The sequence below is a fragment of the Clytia hemisphaerica genome, unplaced genomic scaffold (assembly GCF_902728285.1).
Source record: "Clytia hemisphaerica strain Z4C2 unplaced genomic scaffold, Clytia hemisphaerica genome assembly, whole genome shotgun sequence".
Taxonomy (NCBI): domain Eukaryota; kingdom Metazoa; phylum Cnidaria; class Hydrozoa; order Leptothecata; family Clytiidae; genus Clytia; species Clytia hemisphaerica.
Window position 1 is genome coordinate 328139 of NW_027104548.1, and position 12812 is coordinate 340950.

The 12812-nt window shown below is 35.1% G+C and overlaps 1 protein-coding gene and 1 long non-coding RNA gene across 2 annotated transcripts; one reads left to right on the top strand and one right to left on the bottom strand.

Moving 5' to 3' along the window:
- Positions 1–326: 326 nt before the first annotated feature.
- LOC136822767 (uncharacterized) lies at positions 327–5035 on the bottom strand. The gene is made up of 4 exons (XM_067079049.1): positions 4630–5035; positions 1948–2663; positions 1109–1664; positions 327–563 (listed from the first exon to the last, which is right to left on the bottom strand). Exons 1-4 carry the CDS (start codon positions 4654–4656, stop codon positions 327–329), a joined length of 1536 nt encoding a protein of 511 aa, XP_066935150.1. The 5' UTR covers positions 4657–5035.
- Positions 5036–5562: 527 nt separating this feature from the next.
- Positions 5563–6313, top strand: LOC136822743 (uncharacterized). The gene is made up of 2 exons (XR_010848939.1): positions 5563–5758; positions 6231–6313. It is a non-coding gene; the product is annotated as an uncharacterized lncRNA (long non-coding RNA).
- Positions 6314–12812: the final 6499 nt, after the last annotated feature.

The following is a 12812-nucleotide window of genomic DNA, read 5'->3' on the forward strand; positions in this document are numbered from 1 at the left end:
CCTCCACCCCCCATGTACAATTTTTTTCTGGAAGAGCCCAATCACGATTTCAATTCACAAAATTTCGCGTGGATAAATTTTAGCGAATACTCGTATTACATTATTGACTGAATTCGTTTTCTAGCATTTCCTTACACTGAAACCCTTCCTACTGATAAAAATGTATCAAGGCAATATAACCAGAAATTTAGCGCGGATAAATTTTAGCGATCTGTCGATTCGGCGTGTTTTAGCGAGATCTATTTTAGCGAAAATAGGGAAAACTCGCTAAAAAGCTTAAATTAGTCTCGCTAAAATTTCTACGATTAAAGTAGACATTGTTCAATTTAAAGTTTCAGTATTGCAATATTGACGTCTCTTACAAAATCTATCAAGTTCTTGTAGATATCGGCACCAAAGTATCGACTTTCCGCTTGGAGATCAAAATTGTTCAAAATATATAACATTTGCTCTTCAGTAAATGGATTGGAAATGCTTGGCACGGTTACTTTCTTGAATTCGTCTGATTCCTCTACGTTAACTGCAGGTCCATCCCAGTCTATGCCGTAAAATTGTGCTTCTCCCTATGTAGATAAATATATGATACCCGTCATTAAATCTCATTATGGCATGCTATATATAACGAGTGCTATTCGGAAATAATTGTAAAAAATAAATAATTTTCGAATTGCACGAGTTATCATGTGATTTAGAGCTAATTGCACAATGATTTTCAGAACTTTTTTTCAGTATCATGAAAACAATTAAAGGAAATTGCACTGAAAGCTTTATGTTTCTCTTCTCTTTGTATGTTTATGTTTACCTGTATGTTTGTTTTTTTTAATGTTTTTTTTCTTCTCAAAAACTAATATTCGATTCGAATGAAATCGGCACGTTCGATGAAAGAACGATGTGAAAAATACAATTTTGAAGAAATTGGCGCCCCTTCGAGAGTGTGATTAACGAATAACTGCTCTCTTTGAAGGCGCGCCAAATAAGAAAAAATAACTCATCGTGCGATTAGTCATAGTATCATCCTCCTTTTTGGTTGGGAATTTTGGACTTTCTATGGACTTAGTTTTAACGGGCAGAGACTGGCCATTCTATCTTGGCTGAAAAAAAATCTTACATCATTTGAGGGTTCCCATAATTCTCTATCAATTGTACTTCCAGAACCAGCAATATTAAAAAGCCCTGAAATCCACAACTGATCAGGAGTCATATTTTGATTGGAACTTAAAGGATGGACATTCCAACTGGTCTTAAAACTATGCAGATGGTTGTTGATTCGTGGTAAAAAGACCAGATGAAGGCAAAATAAATGTACAGGATCACTCAAATGTAGATAACCAGCATTTTCCAATCTAAAAAATACAGTTTGGTAAATTTGAGTTACACCAATGTAAACATCTACCCAGAGTCTTTCGATCCTTTGGTTGTGTACACTTTTTGATGCAATAAAGCTACCACGGTTCAAACCACGGTCCGAATGAGTCAGCATATATCTGGCAACAGCAACATTTTCTCCCCCGTGATCACCTCTAACTCTTGAAGGTAGTCCATACATATTAACAGCATCTTCAAAGAAATTCAGAACAGTATTTGATTTGTTGTTATCGGCGCAACTTAGATACATTATCCTTCTCGAAAAACCATCAATGCAACCGTGGTTCACAAAGCCGTATCTATTAAAGCAAAGAGTTCGAAATTCAAACCTTCACAATTTAAAAGTTCGAATTTAAGAACAGGGAAATTATAAAAACTAGGAGGGGAATTACAAATTTATGGGACATTTCAAATTAATGTAAGCAAAAACGTCAATCGAATTTCAATCAACCATAAGATTAATATAAAAAATTTTCCCTTTCCACACTGACAACATTCACACTATTTCAGACACAGTTACCATTTAATACTTTTCTGAGTCACTCAAAATCTGTTTCTCAATAAAGCAAAGTAAGTACTTACGTTATTAGTTTATGATTACCATCCATATGCCAAAGTGATAATGGACCTTTCACTTGATATTTCCTGCGATATATTGGAACTGAGCGAAGCTGCCTCATTATAACTCCTTCAGGGTCAACTCGTCTCATAGATTCACGTACTCTGTATTCTTGAATCTTCATTTTTCTTGCAGTAAGGAAACCCCTCATTCGCTTATATCCAGTATTTGGGTGTTCTTTTAGTATCAATTCCACCACATTGTCAAGGTCATCATCAGTTATTTGTGTAAATGTTTGACGCAAACTGATATCATATTCTCTTAATCTTCTTTTAACTGTGTTATAAGAAACATTCAACAATTTAGCTATTTGAGGTCCATTAAATCCATTTTCAATGAAAAAATTTAGCTGTTCTGAAGTTATTTCATACTTTGGAGCACCCACATTACCAGTATTTAAACGACACGCCGAATATCCCATGGTGCTGGTAGTTACCATTTCCTTGAACTTTTGGAGTATAACTTCAATAATTTGTACAATATCATTTAAATCGATCTCATAACATGACTGTATGACTTTAATTTGGTTCCGCATTCTTTCCAGCCTGATTTCAAGAACATCTATGCTATCATCTAGTTCATTGTTTCTTGGGGATGTCCACCATTGCTTTATCTGGAGAGCACATCGCTGCAACTCATCCAAGATAAGGGTTAATCCTTCTTGTCTTTCACATTGAAACTGAAAATCAGATAATTGGAATTAACTAGGCTGTCGAAATTAGATGAGGAGTGTCAAAGGTTGAGCAACTTAAAATATTTGACAGAAATTTCAAGATAATTAACCCTATTAGCCCCAGAGGGTAGAATCTACCAGGTTGGTGTTCTTTTGTGTACTGTATATCTCAGAGAAAAATTTTTGAAACGATTTGAAACTTTCTGATTTTTAGTAAAATCTTATTCAAGTACAATTGTGTAAATTCTTAGGGTCATAGGTTGACTTTATAGTGAAACATGACATAAAACCCAACTAAATCACTTAAAACTCAAAAATTTTAAATACTGATAACTTCTGACCCGCTAAGGGTCGTAAAATTCCCAAAATCTTCTTTTGTTTTCTCCTTTTTAGTCCCGGCAAGGGTCAAAAGGTCAAAAGTCAGACGGTTCCCTCTGTCAGCTTGCAACTCTAGTTACCCCCAGGCAATTAAAGCATATAAGTTAAATTGTTAACCAATTCTTTATGGAAATAGCTCTTCTAGACAAAAATAATTTAGGGTGGTAGATTTTACCCCCCCCTCCTGGGCTAGCTAGCTACAACCAGATGTTACTAATCGATAAAATGAATTATCAATTAAAATCGATAGCTAATCAATAATTAATCGATTGATATTAAAAATATTGATTTAAAACAATAATCAATAGCTAATCGATGCTCACAATTTTTTAATACTCAATTAAATTATCACCATAGATATCAATTACAATAATTGATAATATCGATTAATATAGATATACGCGTTTTTTTTTCATAAGTTGGAACACGTTTATAAGGAACTGGAGGCTGAAAATGGTCCAAAAAATAAGGAATTGTTAAGGAACTGCTCAGGCTGAGAATAACAAAACAAGTTTTAAGGAATCCAATTTTTGCGAATCCAAACTTAGCAGCTATGTAAATAGGGAACTCGATAAGGAACTTTGAGGCTAATTCTCTGTAAAAATAAGGAACTCCAGGCTCAGAGCAAAGAGAAGGTTCCTTATAAAAAAAAACGTGTACAGTAATCGATACCTTGACCCTATTGATTTTTAATCAATAATATTGATGAAACTTAACTAAGGTCCTGGGAAATAAAATAGTATTCATGGAAAAAAACGTACACAATTAGACAGTCACAGAAATCCTTGCATTTGCACAGGGTTCAACATGCAGTAAATGCAACAGGTCAAAAACAAAGTGACGAAAAAACCCCGTGCAAATACACTTGATCACTGCGACCCGTTGCATTTACACAGAGTGGAAAAATGTTGATTTGATTATAAAAAAATGCACAAATCAAAATTTTAACCCCTAGACAAAAATTTTCTAAAAGGCTAAAGAATCTTCTAAAGAGAAGATGAAAATGCCATTCATCTTCGCTTTATGCCATTTCCATTTTGCCTTACACGTTTTAGCTTATTCATTTGCACAGGGTCTGAAAAATTTGTTGAAACCGTTGCAAATGCATACCCCCGTGTAAATGCAAGGATTTCCGTGACTGTTAGAGACAATTTCGTCAATTTTCCTCGACCAAAATTTCAACAGACGGTGCAAATTAAGGCAATTATTGTTTTACGATAAAATCTATTTTATCGATTAGTATAACTAACGTCTGGCTACAAAAATAAAAATAGCTTGCTTGGCTTGGGGGGTAAAGCTAGCAATAATCATTAGACCTTTTGTACAAGACGCAATGTAATGTTGGACAATTAAAAACTCCAGGAGTATTTCAATGGACATGGATGCAAGGGAAACAAATTTGGTTAATGTTGTTGTTATGTTATATAATATGTAGCTAGGTACCCCTTGCCTTATCTTATGGTTGCATTCATTATCACAATTTATTTCAGCAGGAGCAAACATTTAAATGACATTGCACCCCTAGCAAAAGGTCTATTTAAGAGACTAATAAATAATTTTTAAGAGACTAGTGAATAAATAGTTTTTAACTTACAAGATTGGTAAGTCTGCTTGATGACATCTTTCAGGACTATTCTGGATCATTTTAAAATTTTTGTTTATGTCGCATTGAGCGAGTTTATGTTAAAAGACACGAATACATGACTTAATTTACAGACCGGAATGATAGTTCGCCTGTTACTCTGACGGCCAGATGCTCGGTTCGACGGCCGAATGAACGGTTCGACGGCCGAATGAACGGTTCGACGGCCGGATGCTCGGTTCGACGGCCGGATGCTCGGTTTGACGGCCGGATGCTCGGTTTGACGGCCGGATACTCATTTCAACGTCCGGATGATCAGTTCGACGGCCGACTGCTCATTCCGGTTCAACGGCCGGATGCTTATTGCGGCGGCCGGATGGTCATCCCGGATGCTTTATCAATTCGACGATTTTGAGCCCGACCCCCCCTGATACATAATTGCCCCCGCAGGAGCGTAGCGACGAGGAGGCACTTATAGTTTCACGCATAGATATTGGACTGGAATCTCGAATTTTTGCGTTTTTTGTTTTGTTTTGTTTTGTTTTGTCGCGCAAGCCTACCCGTAGTTAGTCTCTTCCGTAAATGTTCGGTTTTTTTTCAGGGACGGCAGTTGCTAGCCTAAATACTTTTTCTTTATAATAGCAGGCGCCGCGGGCATTTTACTCAGCTTTCGACAGTAGATTCTATTCCGCTTGTAGAATTTTGCCCGATTGGTCAATATGCAGGAAATGGAATGGAGAAGTTTCTGGAAGTTTTTTTAAATTCAAGCTCTCTCTTCCTGCAGTCAAAATACTTACAGACTTATACGCATTTACTTTTGACTTTCGGATTAAACAAGATATATACATATACCAATCAGTGAATTTGCTGACAGTCAAATTACAATCTGTCTCCTGTCTTAGACATTCAGGAGATTGATTCATTTTTCGATCCAAACAGTTTGTCCCCAATAATGAATGAACAATGATTAAAATGATAATAGTAGAACAATGATTGAATATGGACAAAAGTGATTATTGTTGGTGGTTGAATTGGCAACGAAATTCCACTGTAACTAAATTTATTCGACAATCGTCATTCAACATACTCTACTCTCAACAAGAATGCTTAAAAATCCTGTGTTATGGTATACTTCTCGACAGTAAGTACAAATATTTTTTTCTTTGTGTACTTTTATAAGACTTGGTTTTATTAATCATTTATGTTTAACCTGTGTTCTTGTTGATACTCACCAGGCACTATTTGGGAAATTATCAAAGATTGAAAGAAACTTTTGTGAACTATTTTTGTTCAGTACACTCGCCATCATATAGGCAGTCATCGAAAAATTGTTCTATTCGCATCACCCGCCCGCATCAAATTTTCCGCTGATTTTCCGGTGCGGAGATGTGGAAAAAAATCTGGGAAAGGCGATTTGTTCATTTAAAGTATAGCTTTTTTCTCAATTGCTCTGACGGCCATCGAAAAATAGTGAGTTACTGGCGTGATTAAAAAAAACCCGGGAATGTTTGACCGCCAGTCCGCCCGCATGCATTTTTAACACCCGTTGCAATGCGAACAGAGCATTTTTTCGCCATATCATCTAATTTCATGTTTCTTATTTTCCCTTTAAGCTTTTTATGAATGAGGATTCGTTTACCTTGACAACGCAATATTACCTCGTTACTGCTACTATTACCACGTTACGTCATGATTTTCCATCCTTCTACACGATATTGCTGTTACAACTGCAAGATCAAAGATAACTGGCATATCTTATTAATGTAAACAATTTTGTCCATGAGATCTCTTATCATGCCGTTGGAAAAAGTCCTGAATGTACGCTATTTCCTGTTAATACCTGCTTCCTGCTCATCAATATTGCCTCGTTACTGATACTATTACCACGTTACGTCCTATCATCTTCCATCCTTTACACAACGCTGTTACAGCTTCTAGATTACTGGTAAATCCATTTAATGTAAACAATTTTGGATCACGATATCCTTTGTTAAACCGTTGGAAAAACTCCCAAGTACGTTGTTACCTGTCAATTTTTGGTTCCTGCTCGTTATGTTTCTGGCTCATAGCATTTCTTATGCTGTTTGGTTCTACTATGTTTCATTTATATTTCAAATTGGTTGAAATAAATATAGTTGCATGTCTTTTGACTGGTTTAGTATCTGTAACTGTCTGTAATTGATTCTACCTGGACACTTTTCCTAATGAATGTTTTAAGATTCGTAATTTATTCTTTGTAAAAAGTATTCACATTTTTAGAAAAAAAATAAGTTTCATTTATGTTAGCTTATTCATTGATATCTTAAAGAAAATGCTGAGAAGAATCATTCTAACTATACCAAATCATTTCCAAACTTTTGCTATAAAGCATTAAAAAGCCTTAATTAGCATTAATTAGTTTTTACAAGCATTTGTACTAGCGGGTGGCAGTTAGTGAAAGCTATGGCTAGTTTTAGATCCCATACTACTTCACACAGAGTTAAGTACGATTGGTTCCGTGGTAGCATTATGCGGCCATGTGCTTTTTGTACTCAACTCTGTGTGGTAAAAGTTCTATGCGATCGCCCATCAAAAATATTAGACTTGGCAAAAAAACTCACAATAAATTACACATACATTACACATAATATATAACCAAGACAGATTGCACTGGTCTGAAATATTCCATAATTTTAGATCCCATACTACTTCACACAGAGTTGAATACGATTCGTTCCGTGGTAGCATTATGCGGCCATGTGCCTTTTGTACTTTACTCTGTGTGGTAAAAGTTCTATGTGATCGCCCATCTAAAATATAACCAAGACAGATTGCACTGGTCTGAACTACTTCATAATTTTAGATCCCATACTACTTCACACAGAGTTGAATACGATTGGTTCCGTGGTAGCATTATGCGGCCATGTGCCTTTTGTACTCAACTCTGTGTGGTAAAAGTTCTATGTGATCGCCCATCAAAAATACTAAAACAGAATCAAGACAGATTGGACTGGTCTGAACTACTTCATAATTTTAGATCCCATACTACTTCACACAGAGTTGAATACAATTGGTTCTGTAGTAGCACTATGCGGCCATGTACCTTTTGTACTCAACTCTGTGTGGTAAAAGTTCTATGTGATCGCCGATCTAAAATATAACCAAGACAGATTGCACTGGTCTGAACTACTTCATGATTTTAGATCCCATACTACTTCACACAGAGTTGAATACGATTCGTTCCGTGGTAGCACTATGCGGCCATGTGCCTTTTGTACTCAACTCTGTGTGGTAAAAGTTCTATGTGATCGCCGATCTAAAATATAACCAAAACAGATTGCACTGGTCTGAAATACTTCATTATTTTAGATCCCATACTACTTCACACAGAGTTGAATACGATTCGTTCCGTGGTAGCATTATGCGGCCATGTGCCTTTTGTACTCAACTCTGTGTGGTAAAAGTTCTATGTGATCGCCCATCAAAAATATTAGACTTGGCAAAAAACTCACAATAAATTACACATGATATATAACCAAGACAAATTGCACTGGTCTGAAATATTCCATAATTTTAGATCCCATACTACTTCACCCAGAGTTAAGTACGATTGGTTCCGTGGTAGCATTATGCGGCCATGTGCTTTTTGTACTCAACTCTGTGTGGTAAAAGTTCTATGTGATCGCCCATCAAAAATATTAGACTTGGCAAAAAAACTCACAATAAATTACACATACATTACGCATAAAATATAACCAAGACAAATTGCACTGGTCTGAAATATTCCATAATTTTAGATCCCATACTACAAAACTTCGCTTTTAACATCCTTATAAGACAAAACTTTACTCACTATTTGGTTCCATAGCAACAGCTTAACGTAATTTAACATAACTTGATACCTGCACTTGAGGTTGTCGCTCGTGTACTTGAGCTTGATGCTAGTACGCTTGAGCTTGTCGCTCGTGCACTGCATGATTTATATATGCATTTTGAGCTTATCGCTTGTGCATTGCATGATTTATATATGCATTTTGAGCTTGTCTCTTTGTTACTTACTATTGATCGTCTAATCTTTAAGCTTTGTGAATAAATTTTTTGTAACGTGTAATTCGTCAATCGATCGTTTGCTTTTTTCTGAAAATTTTTTTAAAGTATAAACTACTTTTACGCCTTGATTTTTCACATGTTCTTGCTATACATTTGAAATTTAAAACCAGACTCTTTTTATGTTTTTATAAGGCATAACACTAAGCATATTCCAGGCTTGGATATGGAGAAAATTAAATGTAAGTTTTCACCAATTTGGGATTGATTTTCGCAAGCCAATTTCTTTCAAAAATAAGGACTTATTTTCACGAGCACAGAAAATATTTACGCGAGGATAAAATTTCCGTTTTTGAACTAATTTCTTTTATTTTCTTTCCTAAGGGTTTCCACAAAAGTTATGATTAATTTTTTTCGCAAGGATTTTATTTCGCGAATTTTGAGGAAAACTCTAATCTTCACGCAAATTAATCCACTTAAGGTACAACCAGAGCAGCAAATGGAAGCAAATTTTAAGCAGGGGGGTCTATGTTCTATGTTCTAAGCACCTTTGCAGCCTCAAAGTGTAACGCTGTTGGTTTCTGTGTGCCTTTTTCCTTCTTGGCTTTTTTTTTTATTTTACCCTTCAAGTAACCTCAAATGGATCGAAAATTCAAGACTTCACATAACCTATTTCAATGTAAGGGATGGTTTGTAATTTGTTTGATTGAATTCTTCCTGTTTTGTCTTAAAGTCCGTCCATTTTCATTCGGAATAATCGTTGACGATTTTTATCAGATACGTTAAGGTCATCACATGAAACCGAACTCATTTTTATATAATCACAAATCCTCTCATGAAGACGAAAGTGAAAAATTACTGTGTGCGCTTTGACAGTCGACAGCGCATAAGTAAAGCTCGTAAAAAGTTATTATCCAAATGAAAATGGCTGGAATCTTGTCAAACCTTCAGTACTCTTAGCGTATCACATAGTTTTCATTACCAGTAAGGATACAGTAAGAAGGATTGAAAGTTAAGTTTTATTTATTTGATATTGGTTTTACTATTTAATCTGATTTTCCAGGTAGAAAGATCAGATGTCACAGAAGATTGGATGTTTTATAAAGTCTATTGTAGTCTATTGGAGAGCCTTATTGTTGTAGCAAATGAGATATTACAGTTGTCAATTCCTTCCGAGTTACAAAAACCCGAGTTACGGCGAATGACGTCATAATTTGAGACTTGTGACGTCACATTCATCGTAACTTGGGTTTTTGTAACTCTTGTTTTTCAGGCCTCCCTTTTCCTGCTGTTCACTTTACAGTTGATGCTCTCTAATTCGACGTTCTACTATTCGATACGTTCCCTTTTTCGATAAAATTAAAAGTCACTTTCAAACGACGCTATGTATCCAATTGCTATAGGGGAAGGAACTTTCGTGAGAATTGCAATCATGTTAATCTATTTGGTGGATAGATCAAGGGAAAGTTTGCTGTAAACCACTCGGAGTTCCAATGTTGAAATTGTTATCTTTCTCGTCTAGATTTATCTCCTAATAACTAAATAAAAATGTCATCTTCCGAATCGAGCGACCAAGCGACGATCGAAGCCCAAGAAGCTGAAATTTTGAGCCTAAAAGCACAATTAGCCGGTGAGTATTTTTATTTACGGCTGTGCAAGTCAAAAGAAGATTTTTGCAAGATTTGCAATCAACTAAATTTTACAATTTCTTCTGCAAGTGAAATCTTTTTCCAATATTATTTGAATTATGTTTAAATAAATAGGTCTATTGAAAATGGCGATTTGTGTTTACTTTTCAAATATGAAAATTTTGAAAAGATGTGCACATCTTTTTTTGCACACGCCATTTACATTCACACACAAGAGAAAAAAAATTTAATGGAAAGATTTTATTTCGAATGAATGAATTTTTATCCACACAAATATTTAGACTTATTAGAAATGCTGATTGAAGTTTTCCGACGCGCCGCTTAAAATAAGCAAAAATGGTGATTCCTTTTTAGCATTAGCTAAACTTATATTTTGGTGTGACCGCGCTCTAAGGGACCATTCAAAAATCATTTTTAAAGAGGCTATTAGCTTATTATTGATTATAAATTATACAAAAATCTTTATCTGATCGTGATGGTAGTAATAACAATAATAATAATATTTACCAAACTGTCTAAAATTTGTTAATATAATTTTGATTCTTATTATGTCAAATTTATTTATCTTATTGCTGCCAAAAGGTGACTTAAATAATTTCAAGCAGATTAATACTAAAAGCCTTTTGCCATTTCAAATGAAAATTTAGAGAAAAAGAGCAAAACTATTTTATTCAGACTGCTCAAGAAAAGAGTATTTCATTAGAAAATTGATTAATGTGATGCATTAAAGTATCCAAAACTAGAATTTGTACTGAAGCTGAAATCTCTATAATCTATAGTTGGTTCATCTTGAAATTGTAGTCTAGCCCCATTCTGGTGTCTCGTCTGGAACTGTTTGCCAAATCAAGCAGGGAATCCTGTACCAGGGGTAAAAAGCCCCCAATCCGAATTGAAAACAAACCATATGTCATCAGAAACTCATTTATTCATTATGTACATAATGCAGCATGTTTTATGTGTGGTATCAAAATTCAGTTGTTGTGTTATAAATTTTATACTATATATATATACATTATGCATCCAAATTCATTTGCATTGGCAATTACATGTCAAAATCAAATCAAGATGTACTTTCCAGAGATGATTTACGTGACAAATATTGATATCCAGTTTACAGGGAAAATTTTGAATCCAAAAACTTCCAAGAAACTAAATGTTAGGTACACATCATCAATTTGATTGAATTATTCCATTCTGTTGTTTCCTTTAAGTTAAATATGGTTTCACTCATCTTATTAGCAGACTTTGTCAGTGTTTACAAAGATCTTGTACCAACCACGTGAAGGTGCAAAATAATCCATTGATCTACTGGACGGTATGATGGCAACTAACCTGATAGTATATAATGAAGAGGGAATTAGGATCTTTGCAAGCTACACCTACATATTTAACAAACACAAAATTAAGTCAAACGACAACTGGACAACCAATTAATCTTATATAATAACCGGCTGACTGTGGGTAACCGCCAACCGCAATGCTTCATGACTGAGCCAATCTACTGAACTTCTTGGATGGGTTTTTTTGGTTCTGAGAATAATTTACAATTCAGGAAAAGTTCTGCACACGTGCAAGGCATCGAAGTGTATCCATCAAAGAATTGTTGCCCACAAGATGGAGAGAAATGGAACTGTACAGGCAATTTCCATTTGGAAGAGAACTAAAACAAAATAGAGAAATCATTTTTAAGATTGTCGTGCAGTTTTTATGACCAGTACTTGACTGGCAGGTGCTGGCCCGAAAACTAAACATAGTCAAATACAATCTGTTTGTGTAGCTCAAAATAGTGTGCGAAAAACCTGCACCGCTCTTTTTCTCTCTCACCAGAAAAATTTCTTAACCGGCCAAAACATATTAAAAACATTAGGGCGTCAAGGTCAGAATCACCAAATTTTCAATGTTATTTTTTTTCTCTTATTTCAAAATAAAACCACAATAGGTTGGTTGTCCCTTTACCTCTAAATTGCCAAAAATTCATCTCCTGTCGTCAACCTTTTCTTAGCCAGAGTGATTGGCTAAACAAACAGCCAAACAGTAACTACGTACCCTGATTGATCAAATATCTTATAAATATTTCATGATTGGCCACTCACTCACCACACACAACAAGTGGTTTTGTTGATTACCAAAAATTATGACAAGTCATAGGCCATAGGCAGATAAGTAGAGAAAGAGGGGGAAGGGAAGCAGTTTTTCCTGCACTTATCAGATTATAATTGATAACATACAGGCATGAAAAATAATAGAGAAAAATACCACATACCTTACAGATTTTACTTTCCTTGTTGCAATATTTTCAGAAGATAACCATAAGAAGAAGAACAATCATTGGAGATGACCTTGATGGCAGCCCTCAGATGACGAATTTGGAGAAGATCGAAAATGTGCAGGCTTCAAATTCTTCAGAATTTGCGACAAAATAGATAAAATCAGGACTGTCTATTCTGTTTTTTCTTCTCCAAACATCTAAAGCCATTTGACGAGTCTTGACTTTTAACGTTTTGACACTAACAGCCATCA

Bases quoted from the DNA above. Each gene is read 5' to 3' on its own strand.
- LOC136822767 (XM_067079049.1), bottom strand. From the start codon at position 4,656: ATGTCATCAAGCAGACTTACCAATCTT. The intron at 2,664-4,629 runs GTAAGTTAAAAA...TCTGATTTTCAG, and splicing joins CAAGCAGACTTACCAATCTT to TTTCAATGTGAAAGACAAGA. The intron at 564-1,108 runs GTAAGATTTTTT...TTATCTACATAG, and splicing joins TATGGGAACCCTCAAATGAT to GGAGAAGCACAATTTTACGG.